The following is a 16,421-nucleotide window of genomic DNA, read 5'->3' as shown; positions in this document are numbered from 1 at the left end:
TAACTGACTCCTTGTGACTCATTGCTGCTGCTGCTAAGTTGCTTCAGTCGCGTCCGACTCTGTGCAACCCCATAGATGCCAGCCCACCAGGCTCCCCTGTCCCTGGGATTCTCCAGGCAAGAACACTGGAATGGGTTGCCATTTCCTTCTCCAATGCATGAAAGTGAAAAGTGAAAGTGAAGTCGCTCAGTCGTGTCTGACTCTTCACGACCCCATGGACTGCAGCCAGGCTCCTCCATCCATGGGATTTGCTGGCAAGAGTACTGGAGTGGGGTGCCATTGCCTTCTCCCTGTGACTCATTACTTTCTCACAACTTGCTCTGTACCCCTCACAACAGCCTCTACGTTCCTTCCTTATTTCCATCTTGACTTTCACAGCCTCCTGGTCATAGATAAGGAAGACCTGGGATGTCACATCAAATGATTCTTCCTTCTAAAATGATCAAAGGCCTGTGTTATGCCTTTGCACTAGATGATTTCATTATTAAAAGCAAGAATGCATGTCATACCACGTGCCAAGTAAGCTTCTAGACACTGCAAATATTATCTTATTTAATCTTCACAACAAGCTAGGAGGTATATGAGAGCAGAGGGTTTTACAACATCACTATAACCTCATTTTATAGATGAGGAAACTGAAGCATTAGAAAGGTAAAGTAACTTAGACAAGGTCACGAAGCTGGTAAAGGGTAGAGGAGTTGAACTCTTACTCTGTGTTCTTGGTCACTATCTATATTGTCATCTGAGAAGACAAAACCAAACAAAAATTTCCCAAACCTCCAAAAACAAACAAAAATGCTAGTCTTAAAATATATACACATATCACTATGTATTTTCAAGGACATTTCAGAAAAAGAGACTGGATAATGAAAGCTAATTTGAGACTGTACTCAACATAAAGGCAAAATCATGGTTCCTATGTTTACTATATATTCATTTATACATTCCAACATACTCTCAGATCGATCAAAGACAACTCATCACAACAACCCATTTTTATTCTGTACTTGCCAACAATGATCTCATTTAATCCTTATCCCCTTGAAGGCTGATTTAACAGCTTATCACTTTCACTTTTGCTAAATATTAACCACAAAGAGAACCATCCTTCAATATGATTTGTTCTCAGCATCCTGTGTCCAGGAGCCCAGGTGCAAAACTACGTCTGCTCTGAGGAACAGAAGAGACAACAGACCTCCACTGAAGCAGCCTTTTACTGCCACTTATCAGAGTCTGTGTAGATGAAAACCCACATTGCTATTTCCTATCAGAGTCTGCTATGTTTGGGGAAAAGTATTAAGTTAGGAGTTCTGAGTCTTAATTGAAAATTTGACTCTCCCATTAATGAGCAATGTGATCCAGGGAAGGTCATATCCTCTCTGAACCTCTCATGGTTTTATTGAGGTCCAAATGAAATAATGTTTGTGAAAGTGCATAAGCTGTAGAGTACTAGACAATGTAAGATAATATTACAGATGGTTTATATTTCTTTAAAAATGATATATGATGAAATATGAAAATGTAATAGGATAATTATCATATTATAGATTGTAAGATAATATTACTATATTATGACTGTTGGCAACTTAATATGAGGTTGACTGTTTGCTGTTTCCTTTGCTCTGCCCCCTAAGTAAACTTCTTGAGGGCAAGAACGATGGCTTATTCATTTTTTGCCTCTTAGGACTGTTTCTGGCACAGGATAGGTATTTAGTAAATGTTTCTTGAATGAATGAATGGATGAATAAAAGATAGTTTCAGAGGAAATTTGAAGGTTGAGAGGAGCCCCATGGAAGGAAGAGTAATTCACAATACCTGCTTCAACCACGTGGTCCATCGTTGGAAACCTTTTGTACACAGCTGTGCTCACTGAGCGGAAAATGAGCAGGGAGGTGAGATTGACATAGCGCATCAGTGTCCTCCTGAGCAGGCGCCCATGCTCGTCACTTCCATGAACACTGCTGGAGATGAGAAACATCAGCCTGTCTGGCCAGGGCAGATTCACAAACTGGTTCCACCATCGATTCACTACTAGAGTAACATAAAAGCCTGCAGAATAACAGGAAACTGTAAAGTAATTTCTTACTGAAGACACGTTGTTGACACTGATGCTTTTAGCAGAATTTTAGCCTTTTTTAGAGATCAGGGTGTAAAAACATTTAGTTATCCATATCTTATGATTTTTCCCTCCAGAAAAAAAAAAGTAATTTGTGCCTGGCAATGGCGTAACACTAAGTGGATATTAGAACTCACATATTGATGGCAAAAAATGGAGAGTTAGTAAAGAGAAAGCTTAATTGTCCAAGAGCAGATCATTACCTCAAACTTGTTGGGTGTTAATTTAGCAAAAGCAGTCTTGAAGGTAAACCTTATGGATGATTCTGGTTCTATTGCAAGCAGTGGCTTTTCAGGCATGCCTCTCAGCTTGGAAACACTCCCATGCAGAGTCACTGGTATCACCATCGCGGAGACAGCTGTGTGGCTGCATGCTGCGTGTGACCTATACTTACCAAGCACAAAGGTTACTGGAATTTGTTCAGCATATCTGTCACAGTAAATTGATAATTTTTCAAAGAAACGTTTTTGGGCTCCTGTAAGTAACAATCTGGAGCAAAAATAAAATGCACAGCCCTTTATGATATTATACTTCTGCACCTGCTTTGCAAGTGACATTCACTGCAAACAAGCAAAAATAATCTCAGTTTTTTTAAAAGGAGCAGTAGCTTTTCCTTTTATACCTAAGCTGATGTATCTCAAAAGCTTTTTAACTGCTGAACATTTTAAGTACTAATGTTTTTAGAACATAAATGTTATTGGTCATTAGACAGTGGGACATAGTAATCCATTTTATTTTGAATGTTTTATATTTTTAAATTTTTATATGATTAATGCATGGGATTTGGAGCAAAATACTTCATAAAGGAGTACATTATCCAATTATTAAACATATGCACTTAAAAAAGAATGTCTTAATTATGTTTATTATTGGAATATGCTTATTAAGTAATTATTGAATAATAACCCTGGATTTGACATCTTGATCTTACTTTCTCATGAATATTCTACTCAGTACATTCTTAGTTATGTGTGTTATACCTCAAGGGATGTTATAACTGTTTATTTTAAAGCCTAGAGTTATTTAAAATATAAAACAACAACACAGATTCAACAGTTAGAAGTGAAATTTTTATTATTATATGTGGTGAGTTTTTATTTCTATAGTATAAAAATATCAAAATTTATATTATAGATCTGACAGAAACCCACTTTATGGTATTGTTAAACATGAATCCATTTAATAGAGCTATTATTGATATTTATGTTTCAAGGGGGAGATTCAGAATCAGAAGAGATATCTCAAGGCAGGTTAATAATAATGATCGAAATCTGGAAAGAAGGCAGATGAATTTGAATAAATGAGTGAATGCAGCTGTTCGAAAAGAATCAGGACTCCCTTGGAAACACCCACTATGGCATATGTCAGAGGCCTATTTGGGTCAGTAGAGCTTTGAGGAAGGAAGCAAAGGGATAATGAGGTGACAGTGAGCCACAATCAGACTGCTGGTGAAGACCTGGGAGCTGGCGCTAAGGATGTGTGTGGGATTCAGGTGGGCTTGGAGTGCCCAATGCAGCCTTAGCTTTGGAGGGGGTGTCAGAAATTCTACAGTCAAGAAAAGATGACAGGCAAGGCGTCACCTGGTGGATAGGCCTCTCAAGATGAGGCTGATGACAAGTTACAGCCAGATTGGTTTCTGGGACTCAAATTGAATTGGTCAGAGAGAATTAAATGTGGAGAGCACAGACCATAGAGCCTTACAGAGCCATGTTTGAGTCCCAGATCTGCCACTTACAGATTTGGATTTTGAGCATATATTTAACTCTCTCTGAGTCTCAGTTTTCTCATTTGTAAATGAGGATAATAATAATAATACCTGTGTATCAGGGATGTTAGGAGGATTAAAGAATACATGATATATAAAACCACTTAGTATATAATGTCAGTCAATAATGAAGTGGTTGTTACTATTAATAATTGGCCAAAGGAAAAAATATTAAGCTAATAGACACATAGAAATTTTACTAGCTAGAAGGTACTACAGCAAGTATTTTGTCAAATGTATCCCAAAATACAAAGAGAGATAATCAAGCTAGTGAATTCGGGTTCTATCTTATGATTTTTTGACAAGCATAACTATTTGCTTATAATGGGATTAAAAAACTTTAGCATTGTTAGTGGATATGAGAATGAAACTCATTTTTTTTATTTGTCTATATTTGTCTACAGGCATGTCTGACTTTCTCAACAGATTCAGCCTAGTTCTTGGTAGAGCTGTGATCAAGATAAAAGGATCTATTTTAATAAGATTTTACGTTCGAAATTTAAAGAATGAAAAATGGCTTGAAATAATGATGATCGTTAAAAACACAAGCACTTTTTGGTCTTTAGAAAAAATATGTGCATACAGTTTTGTGGGAAATAAATAAGACATTGGAGCCAAAATTAAGGCCCAGTGGAGCATCTCTGGCTACGATGCAACTGCTCTAAGAGCTGTTCTATTCTAACCAGCAGTAGCAGCAATAAATACACACTAGTAAAAATAAACGAATGAGACAATTATCCTGAAACGTCATGTGTCTTCCACCATTTGATATTGTGAAGGATTGAATGACATACAAATAAATTGTCAAAATAATACTGTATTTAGAGGATTTATTCAAAAAATCATCAGAGGTTTTTAATAAAACTTCCCTTTTAAAGATATTTTGCCAAAATGTATACCAATATATACATTTTTGGGGAACAGTAGTTTTGATATATAGCAAAATAACTGTTCACTTTTGGTCATTATCAACCAGTCAAATTAACCTCCCTCTTCTTCACATGGGGTCCTGTCACTGCAAGGAGGAATACATGTGGGAGCAATGACATGCAAATTTGTTCATGGTATGCAGAAGGGAAAGAACAAACTGATAAGCACAGAAAAGGTGGAAATACAGCCTCAAAAACCTTTAACTTTTCTATTTTAAGTTTTAACTTCTCCCTGAGAAGAAATTGTGCAATCAATATTAATTAAAAGAACTCATGGAGCTTCCCATTTATAATACTGATAAAATTTTATTAAGACTATAATTGTTAGTCATAAAAGTATTTCATGGAAGTAATGTTGCTCAAATTACCTGTCAATCTGACAGGCAAAGTTTGTGATGTTATAAAGAATAAACATTTTTGTGAATATAATGTGCCTTCAACTTTGAAGATATGACAAAAATAAATTCGTTTTTAGCCTTTTTCTTTAATTGAGATATTGGTAAGTTTGGGGGCACCATCTTAGATAAGATTTTGTCATTCCAGGAAAAAGGAAGGAAAGTTGCCTGGTATACACTATTTATGAAAGTGTTAATTATGTAAGTAGTCGCTGCAAGCAGTCAAATCATAAACTCAAACTTCGAACGATATCATTCAGAGAGGCAAAAATAATGATTTTGAATGGTAAAAATCATCACTTAGTGAGGATCTAAGTATAAATCTTTCATTTTTTGCCTGGAGCAAAATTCCTGAAGCACAAATAATACTTCATTACGACCAGTTCAAGTGGGGCTGGAATGGGAACCACCTAAACATGATGGGTTAGAGTCCATTTAACATCCCAAAAATGGTTAGGTGTGGATTAAGATACTCAGTCCCAGGGACAAGAGGGTGACAGAGAATCATGCAAAGGAGGAGATTACATAATGCAAAAGTCAGAGGCAACCAAAGGACTTGGATTTTTGAGACTGTATTCATATATGCTATTTGATGGCCATTTAAGAACACATGCAAAGGAAAGTACCTGTACATCAAGCTTATTGCCGTGTAAAGTACAGCAAAAACAATAAATTCCCTGTACAATAGTTTGTAGATGCTGCCTCTCCACTTGAGGAGTAACCTATGAAATCCAAAAAAAGTTGCATTTGCTACTTTACTGGAGTAAGTGACAGTCATCTTGGACAGTTTGTTTGTTTGTTTGTTTGTTTTTCTAGAAGAGCAAGAAGACAAAACACAAGTAAAAAGCGATGTTTAAGATAGAGCATAAATCTATATCTCAAAGAAATCCTAGTCAGCAACAAGTTAGTCTTCTTTACTAATTTGCCTTTCTTAGCTTGAAACAATTTGGAATTTGGAGATAACCACGACCTCAGTGCTAAATCTTTTAGTAGAAAAGGGGAGGAGAGTAGTTCTGGAAAAAGTAATATTAGACATCTTAAGCTTGCCTTCATGTCTAAATATTATTTAGAGATTATATGACTATCACTCAATAAATATTTGAATGACTAAATAAGATATATGAAATACATTGTAATATCATCTATCATATATTTTCTGCATCCATGGGAAGATTTAAGGTATTGATACATGTTACATTTACTGATATTTTCTTTTTTTGCTGTTTTTTAAAGTTTAATTATTTTAAATTAGAGGGTAATTGCTTTACAACATTTGTGTTGTATCAGCATGAATCAGCCACAGGTATACATATGTCCCCTCCATCTTGAACCTCCCTCCCACCTCCACCCCATCCCACCCCTCTAGGTTGTCACAAAGCACTGGATTTGAGCACTCCCTGCACCATACAGTAAATTTCCACTGGCTATCCAATTCTACATATGGTAATGCATATGTTTCGAAACTGCTCTCTCAGTTTGTCATTGACATTTTCAAAATCAGTAGTCAAACCCAAATCAGTTTGGGTCTTTATTTGCTAAAGTATGTAAATAGGCATTTATTTCGCCTTTGAATTTCCTTGAAGGAAGTTACAGCTCTCTCAGAAATCAGGAGAAGCAAGCCCCTTTTGGGAATTTAATTGATGGGTTACTTTTGGTGGTTTTAATTTAATTGTCTCTTTAGTGGAGCTCCGAGTGCACTCTGTGTACTTCAAAAGGTAGAAAAAACATCAGGCCCCAGTGATTCTAAGAAAGGTGCATTTTCCCACTGAAAAGTCTCATGTAAAATGCTTAGGTCACTTTCTCTTTGGAACTGAAAAAAATGAGGCCATTATTTAGGACTCTTTCCACCTGGATCTGTTCCATGGATGTAGGTAGGATGAGAACTGGGCCCCAAATCCTAGCTTTCAGTGAGTTCTCTGGAATTCCATTGCTTTTCACCAAGACACTAAATATTCAGGCTTTGAGAAGATGCCCTGAAGCTGGTCTTTATTTGGAAATCCTGCTCTACAGCTTTCTGACATGTAGCACATAGAAAATGAAATTTCTTTGAAACCTTTTGCTTTGGAAAGGATCTATGTGGAGGATTCTACAGAGTTATTTAGGCTGAAATTATGACATTTTTAGGTAGAACTGTATTAGACATAACTGATAAATCCTATAGCAGATTTCTTATATACATAGTACCTTATGGCACACATTTTACCATCAACAAGGACATCTTCTGTCTTTATTCAGATGTAAAGAAACAATCTAATTCCCATTTACCTAATTTCCCTAAAAACAAACAAACAAAAAAAAAACGTGAAAATTTTAAACTATATTCTGAAGCTGTAGTTTTTGTAATCACCAACCTAAGCCTTCAACATGACTGATTTTTAACAAAGAAAACAGGACTTTTTGGCAAAAGTTAAGTGCCATTACTTTTTTTGTGGGACTCAGGTTACAAAAGCAGTTCCATTGTTCCATCTTCATCTCTTCTATTTGTTTAATATGAGTACAGCAAAGTTGGGAGAGGAACATAATAAATTAAGCCCAATTTCATAATTTGTTATCATGGGCACCGGAGTTTTACATGAGTCCTCAAATAACTCTCAATTAACAGTCACCCTTCCATTACAGCTCTGTCAGAAAAACCCAGATCACATCGACAAGAGGTCAGAGCTAAAATGCATAGGTTTACTCTGCGCACTAACCTATTTGTTTGGGTTGGAGTGTCCGGCGTCTCCGACAGGGAAGACAGTCTCCAGGCTCCCCCTGCAGAGGTGCCTTCGGGTTGGGGCTGTACTCTCGGCTCACTTTCCGCGCATGCACAGTCAGATTTTCTTTCTGTTCTCTGGCCACTGAGAGGACTTGGAGTGTGACAAGGACAGGGGTTAAATGACTTTCCACTTGCGAAGGCCTATTTATGCCAGTTTGCCCACTGGTGACAGCCACAGCCGGGAACAAACAGGAGCAACAGCTGCTGATGTGGCTTTTTTTTTTTCTAATCTCTAATTATAACTCCACCTGCCACCCAAAGCACTCCTTTGAATGAGTTGGAGGTGGCGTGAAGGAGCTGGGGTCATTTAAGACTGTTATTTTCATTCTGACCTTATCCTGGGATCAAGGAAGAAAGTCCTTTGCCCCTAACATGCTCTGAAGAGGCTCCACCAACCAAAAACGGGAATTAGTACAGTCTGTGTGTGCTTAAAAGGAGAATAAATTCTCGTGAAGCCATAAACTGGGGCAGACAAGAACGTAAACAGGATTTTCACTCATTTGAGGAATGTTGAGGACACTCTTCTATTAAAAACAAAACGCATGTATGTTTGAGAGTGATGTGTTTGTATATTTTAGAATAGCATAGACAATTATTACACATGATGGCATTCAGTAATGGAAACTGATAACACACTGATTCACTACATGTGTTATCCTTCCGTGAGGGCTTCCCTGGTAGCCCAGATGGTAAAGACTGCCTGCAATGCGGAAGACTCAGGCTCGATCCCTGGGTCGGGAAGATCCCTTGGAATAAGGGAATGGCTATCCACTCTGTATTCTTGCCTGGAGAATCCCATGGACAGAGGAGCCTGGAGGGCTACAGTCCATGGGGTTGCAAAGAATCGGACACAACTGAGTGACCGACACTTCCTTTCACTTCATCTGTCTGTGGTCCGCTAGAAACATGTTTTAATTATTCAAAATGCCTTCTCTCAGGTTGATTATGCTTCTATGCTTCCCTTCTGGAAAGACAGTGTTCATCAGCATTCTTTAAATCATGAAATACATAATTTCAGGGTCAATTCTTGGGAGTTTTCCAACCTTCTAAAGTAACATGTGCACTAAACACCGTGCCTTAAGCTTAAATCAGATGACTGAAAAAAAAAAACAAAACAAAACATGTGTTTTTGTGGAGAAAGATGTAGAAAAAAAGATGCTTATTTAAAAATTTTAAGTAAATACAATTGAAAATTTTCCTACAGTGTTCTAAAGTTTCATTTGCACTCGACTAGTTTCTTTAGCAAACTATAAGTATCTTAGAGCAAAAATAGAGTTGTGAATGTCTGATTTCTTGCCCCCATCCCTGTACATAGCTCCAGCACGGAGTCCAGTGCATACTGGATTTTGAATATGTATCTGTCGTCTGATTATCACCTTGTCACTCTGATACTACTGTTAGTACATTTGGGGGAGTTTGTGAACATTTTACAAGTACAGCTACACTGCCGCATATTTTATATTTGGATTGCTGTGAAAAGTGGTTGGATAGACCCGATGTTGCTTTCAAGGCTGATCATCGTAGAATTTGAGCAAATCTAAATCCAAGTGCTTACGAAATAGAAACATTGGAGCTATTTTTTTTTTTGAATCGCACTTTGGGGTGTCTTACTGGATATGTGGTGGCCCTGAAACGTGGCTTAATTCCTGGCAGTCATGACTGAATAACAGGGGAACTGGCCTCCTCTATGGACCACTGTTGGCTGGTCTCACTTTTAAGCAGGGGAAATAATCTTTCTAATCAGGCTGTTTTCAGGAATGACCAAGTAATGGTTGAGTTAGCATTCTAAATGCAAATTAGTCAGTAATGACTGGATTGAATGAACAAACTGCCATTGTTGAACTCTGAGTCTGGTGGCTGTTTCTAACAGGTACCGAGATGCCATTCAGAAATTAATTCATTAGACAGGACCAACTCCTACAGCAAATTTCAAACATCTGGCAAACCCCAAATTGCAAAGCTAACTATGCATATGACTTAAAAAAATTTTTTTTGATGTGGACCATTTTTAAAGTCTTTGTTGAATTTTTTACAACATTGCTTCGGTTTTTTGGCCATGAGGCGTGTGGGATCTTAGCTTCCTAGCAAGGAATTGAACTCTCACCCCCTGCATTGGAAGGTGAAGTCTTAACTACTGGACTGCCAGGGAAGTCCCTGTATGAATTTTTCAAGAAACTTTAAAGTTTCTTGTTTAAACAGGCATACTATTTTTTCCCCTCTGGATTCTAAAGTTAACGTGTGTATTAAAAATAAAACGTAAAACAACATATAAAGAATAGAGTGGTACTCTATCATGCTTCCCTAGGGGGGTGGTAATCATTTAGTTATAAAGTTAATCTTTTTAGACTTCTGCAGAAGACACTTTAAATTCTCTAATAAATAGCAAACAATGTGGTAGACACTTAGGCGATGTCAGGGCTCTATGAAATAACCATACCAGCCATATTTTCTATTGACAGCAAGCATCAAGTTTTGCCATCCTGACCACTCTAATTTTCAGCAGTCCTGATAAATACATTTGTCTTTAATTCCAGTAAACCTCCAGTGACAGGACAATTCATAAAAAAAGAATAACTGATCATTTCTAAGTGATGGAAATGCTGATATTCATCCATAGATGTCAAGATAAATCATCCTTTATTCCTTAAGGGAACAAAACCCAGCAAGTTTAGATAGACCATGCCACTTCCTAAAAGGGAACCAGCTACTCATTTTCACTGGTGTGAAAAATCTTTTATCAAATTTCTTTTGAGCACTAGGTTGAACATAGTCGTATGTATGTGAAACTTTGCATTCAGATATTAACCAAAGGCTAGAAACGGTTGTATTTTGTAATTTTTTATTCTGACTCTAAGATTTTTGAACATTATTAAATGGGGAATAAGGAATTGAATTAGTAAACATTTCTGAACAGGAAAAGGGCCTGACAAAAATTCTATGTTGTAAAAAGATGAGTCTATGAGATGAGAATGTGCTGCATTTGAGTGGGCAGGGACTAAGGAAGGGAATCAGTCTGAAAGTTATTATGGTTGTTCTAGCATTACCTGGGGTGGTGAGTGAGTGGAATGCAGAGGAAGGATGGTGAGAGAGAGCCCAGAGCAAACTACCACTGGAGGAGAAAGAAAGGAGGGAGCTGTGGGGAGGGAGAGGAGAAGGAGGAAGGAGAAGTCTGATATGACCCTTGCTTCATCCTTTGAGCCTGTTTGCACATGAAGAGAAGGCGATGGCACCCCACTCCAGTACTCTTGCCTGGAAAATCCCACGGACGGAGGAGCCTGGTAGGCTGCAGTCCATGGGGTTGCTAAGAGTCAGACATGACTGAGCGACTTCACTTTCACTTTTCACTTTCATGCATTGGAGAAGGAAATGGCAACCCACTCCAGTGTTCTTGCCTGAGAATCCCAGGGACGGGGGAGCCTGGTGGGCTGCCGTCTATGGGGTCACGCAGAGTCGGACACGACTGAAGCGACTTAGCAGTAGCAGCAGCACAAGAACAAATTTGTTCAGGTGACACAGTTCTTTGCAGGGTGCCATGTAATTTTGACAGGTTTTATTTGATCTTGCAAATAGAAACATTTTATCAGAAAAAAAATGGTTGCAAAGTAAAATCACAAGTAGGAATTCATGTGTTTGTAAAAATCAAGTTATTGAATTAAATATAATTGGCTGAGCTTCAGTTTCTGTTACTGCTTCTGGCACTTATTCACTTTGTTATGTGCTGGATCTCCCTAGAAAAAGATAGCAGTTAGCGCTAAAGTTGCAAGAAAAATTCATAAACTTTGAATTGAGAACAGTCAGACATTACTGTTTTTGTCAGCAGAATACCTGATTCAGTTGGTCTGAGAATCATTCACAGTGATATTTTTTCCCTAAAGGTAAATTTTTATTGGCTTAATGGAACTGTAAGTTTCTTGAGAACTTATGCCTTACTCTTTGTTGTTTTTTTTCTCTCTCCCTATTTATTGACTACCATGATGGATGCAATAGTTGTGTAACCAATAGCTGACTGGGATAAACCGTGTGTCTATCCAGATGTACGGAGCCTTCTGATACACTGTCTTGGAGTGAACTCTGTCAAAAATCAAACTAAAGTGGATTTGATTTGTTTTTCTTTTTCAATTACTTTTTTTCTCTTTATTCCAGGGAAGAAACAGTGAAAGACTATTGAGTTTTATTACAGATGAAGGTCTAAACTTGTAAGACTGGCTATTTGAGGAGTCATCATTACTTTCCTTACACGAGTAATTGCCAACTCAACAGAACAGAAATGCATTAGTTCACATTCTGAAGGTCACCTTTTTCTAATGGAAGGTACGGAAACTTTGTTCTATTTTAGGGATGAAAGCCTAGAGTCTAGAGAATTATTACTATAGTGCTTAAAGTGTATCCTGTACTCTATAATCAATGATATTTCTCAAATCAATGGTACCGCTTAGCTCAGGCACATTCCAGATGGCTAAAGAAAAAAATTGCAACATAGGGCCAATTAAAAATCAGTTTAATTTCATAAGAAAAGATATGCAAAGCCAAGTATAATGTTTATTCCAAACAGCTGTGAAATTCTGTTACTTCAGTACCTTAATGGTATAAGATGGCCATTCTGGAAATTATATTACAGTGTAGATAAGGGGAAGATATAGGGCTTCCTAGGTGGCACAGTGGTAAAGAATCCGCTTGGCAATGATGCTTCTCTTAAAGCAAGAGATGAGAGTTTGATCCCTGAGTTGGGATGATCCCTTGGAATAGGCAATGGCAACTCCAGTATTCTTGTCTGAAAAATCCCATGGACAGAAGAGCCTGATGGGCTGTAGTTCATGGGATTGCAAAGAGTCAGAGGCGACTGAGCACATACGCACAAAGGGAAGATACAGATAAATGGGAAAAAAATATGCCCGTAGATCCTAGAACAAGGATTGTTTCTGGATCTCTGAAATGGCAGATTGCATATTCTGAAGACATTTTTAGTTTCTTAACACTTACATACTAGCTCCCTAATAATGTTACTACTGAAAAGGGTCATGGGTTTGGAGTAATACAGTGAAGGAGAAACTCAAATTTTTGCTTCATAAAATTTTGTATTTTTAGAACCACATTCATATTTTCATATTTAATCATATGCAGTTAACATCTTACATGGTGCTTCTTCCAAGTTTATACATCCAGCCCAGATTTTCACCCAACTCCAGAGCTAGGCTTGATAATTTCCTAAATATCTTAAGCCCAACATGCTCCAAACTGAACTCCTGGTCTTTCCCCTAAAACATGCTCCTCCTGCCACCTTTCATCTCAGTTGGTGAAAATTCCTTTCTTCCAAAAGGTCAAAAGCCTTAGAGTTGTTCTCAGCAGCTTCCCTTTCTCTCATATCACAGTGCAATCTTTGAGCAAATCCTGTTGGCTCCACCTTCAAATCTACTCAGAATCTGTCACCTCACTGTCTCATCTCACATCGCTGTCTCAGCTCCTCCCACCTCATCAGAGCCCCCTCATCTTTCTCCCAGCTTATTCTAACAGGAGGTCTCCCCGCTTCTCTACTGCTCCCTCCAGTCTCCTCTGACAAGAAGGTGGTGTGGAAGGCAAGTCAGGTGTCTCATGCCATTCTGCTAAAGCCCTCCCTGGCTTCTTTCATCTCTTACAGTTAAAGCCCAAGTTCTTTCTTTTTTTTTTTTTTTTAATTTTTAATTTATTATTTACTTGTATACAGTAGTTCCTTGTTGGTTGTCTGTTTTAAATATAGCAGTGTATACATGTCAATCCCAAATACCCAATCTATCCTGTTCCCCCAGCACTTCCCCCCATAACCATAAGTTCATTTTCTAAGTCTGTGAGTCTATTTCTACTTTGTAAATGAGGTCATTTGCATCATTATTTTTAGATTCCCACATATAAGTGATATCATATGATATGTGTCTTTCTACATCAGACTTATTTCACTTAGTATGATAACCTCTAGATCCACCCATGTTGTTGCAAGTGGCATTTCATTCTTTTTAATGACTGAGTAATATTCCACCTTCAGATACACCAGCAACAAAACAGCAACAACAAACAACATTCCACTGTATATACGTACCTCATCTTCTTTATCCATTCATCTGTCAGTGGACATTTGTTTATTTATTTATATTTATTTATTTGTAGTTCCAGCTCACAGGATCTTCCATCTTCATTGTAGCATGTCAGATTTTTAGTTGAGGCATGAGAACTCTTAGTGGGGGCATGTGGAATCTAGTTCCCTGACTAGGGGTCGAACTTGGGCCCCCAGCATTGGGAGCACTGAGTCTTAGCCCTTGCACCACCAGGGAAGTCCCGTAATGAACATTTGGGTTGCTTCCATGTCTTGCCTACTATAAACAGTGTTTCAGTGAACATCGGGATGCATGTATCCTCTTGAACCCTGTCCTTAAATAGTCCTAGGTCTGTCACGGTTTGCTCCCATTTCTCCTGATCTCATTTCCTCTTACTGTCACCTCTCCTGTGGACCCTCTCCAGCCACACTAGCCTCCTCTCCTTCCTTGAACACATCAGGTCCCATCTTAAAGCCTTAGGGATGGCTCGTCTTTCTCCAGGTATCTGAGGGACTGTCACCCTCACCTTTCAAGTCTTTGCTCAAATATCTTCTCAGTGAGCTGACTGCCCTACTTCAAGTTGCCTGCTGACTCTGCACACCTCCCTCCCCTTGGCACACCTGATCCCCCTTCTTACCCTGCTCGATTTTTGCCTTTTATCCACCCCACTTATCTCCCTTGACTCTACCATATAATTCACACATTTATTGTGTTTATTGCTTATCTACCCCTACTAAACTGGAGATTTCACGAGGGCACGAATGTCTCAGTTTTGTTTACTGAAGAAGACAAAGTGCCACCAGTAGTCCTATTTCATTTAATATTTTTTGAATGAATAAATTTTAAAAGAGGCTGGACAGGATTCCACTTTTTCTCACAATTGTAAATATCGTGAGATCAGTTTCCATGACTATTTTTTAAAATGTTTTAATTGAAGTATAATTAATTTACAGTGTTGTGTTAGTTTCTGATGTATAATCAAGTGGCTCAGTTTTATTTCCCACTATGTTTTATTATAGGATATTGAATATAGTTCCATGTGGTATACAGTATGGTTGTCTATTTTATATACAACCTGTTTTTACCTGCTAATCCCAAGCTCCTAATTTATCCTTCTCCCACTCCTTTTCCCCTTTGGTAACTATAAGTTTGTTTTCTATATCTATGAGCCTGTTTCTGTTTTGTAAATAAGTTCATTTGTATCATACTAGAGACTCCATATCTAAGTGATATCATGTGGTATTTGTCCTATTATTTCTGACTGACTTCACTTAATATGATAATCTCTAGGTCCATCCATGTTGTTTCAAATGGTATTATTTCATTCTTTTTAATGGATGAGTAATATTCCATTGAATATATATATACACCACATTTTCTTTATCGATTCATCTATCGATGGACATTTAGGTTGCTTCCATGTCTTGCCTACTCTAAATAACACTGCTTTGAACATTGGGGCGCATGTATTTTTTTAGTTTTTTAAAGAAACTCCATACTGCTTTTCATTAGTGGCTATGCCAATTTACATTCCCACAGAAGTGTAAGAGGGTTCCTTTTTGTTCACACCCTCTCCAGCATTTACTATCTGTTGATTTTTAAATGATGTCCATTCTGCTCAGTGTGCCTTCCCTCATGGCTCAGTGGTAAACAATCTGCCTGCCAAGGCAGGAACCACAAGAGACGCAGGTTCAATCCCTGCATTGGGAAGATCCCTTGGAGGAGAAAATGGCAACCCACTCCAGTATTCTTGCCTGGATAATCCCATGGACAGAGGAGCCTGGCAGGCTACAGTCCATGGGGTCACAGAGTCAGACACGACTGAGTAACCAAGCACACACGCACATTCTGCCTGGTTTGAGGTGATACCTCATTGTAGTTCAATTTCTATTTCTCTAGTAATTAGCAATGTTGAGCATCTTTTCATTTTCCTGTTGGCCATCTGTATGTCTTCTTTGTAGAAATATCTATTCAGTTCTTCTGCCCATTTTTTGATTAGTTAGTTTTTCTTGCTGTTATTCAGTTGTTCCAGCTGTTTGTATATTTTGGAAATTAAGCCCTGTAGGTTGCATCGTTCACAAATATTTTCTCCCAGTCCATAGGTTGCCATGATTCTTTGTTAATTGCTTTAGATCCAGTACCCAGAAAAGTGTCTGGCATCTAGTAGGCACTCAATAAATATTTGTGGAGTAAATAAGTGAACATATATTTTTTATTCAGATATTTAGATCATATTTTTTGTATGCATGGTTTTTATAGAATTTTTTAAAAAGACTGTTTTTCCTGCAGAGGTATACGTTTTACAGTACTCCAGAAAGCTAAAGTCAGATATCATTCAAGACCCCTGAGAACTGACTTTGCATTCTCTCTGTACTGTGGAATGCTACTTCTCT

The 16,421-nt window shown here is 37.9% G+C and overlaps 1 protein-coding gene across 6 annotated transcripts in view; it reads right to left on the bottom strand.

The window, feature by feature from the left end:
- The window catches only part of BEST3 (bestrophin 3), a 63,673-nt gene extending 55,671 nt beyond the window's left edge, over nt 1-8,002 (bottom strand). For 2 of the 6 annotated variants that reach the window (XM_010805088.4, XM_015471051.3), the window contains exons 1-4: nt 7,899-8,002; nt 5,832-6,017; nt 2,511-2,605; nt 1,816-2,049 (exon numbers count right to left, since the gene is read on the bottom strand). In XM_010805088.4, the coding sequence (XP_010803390.2) occupies nt 1,816-2,049; nt 2,511-2,605; nt 5,832-5,983 (481 nt within the window). In that variant the 5' untranslated portion in view covers nt 5,984-6,017; nt 7,899-8,002. The other 4 variants (XM_010805094.4, XM_059886929.1, XM_010805097.4 and 1 more) reach the window with 4 other exon arrangements.
- Between the last annotated feature and the right edge of the window lie 8,419 nt (nt 8,003-16,421).

Source organism: Bos taurus, chromosome 5, assembly GCF_002263795.3.
Source record: "Bos taurus isolate L1 Dominette 01449 registration number 42190680 breed Hereford chromosome 5, ARS-UCD2.0, whole genome shotgun sequence".
Taxonomy (NCBI): Eukaryota; Metazoa; Chordata; class Mammalia; order Artiodactyla; family Bovidae; genus Bos; species Bos taurus.
This window is presented reverse-complemented; position numbering and strand designations above follow the sequence as displayed.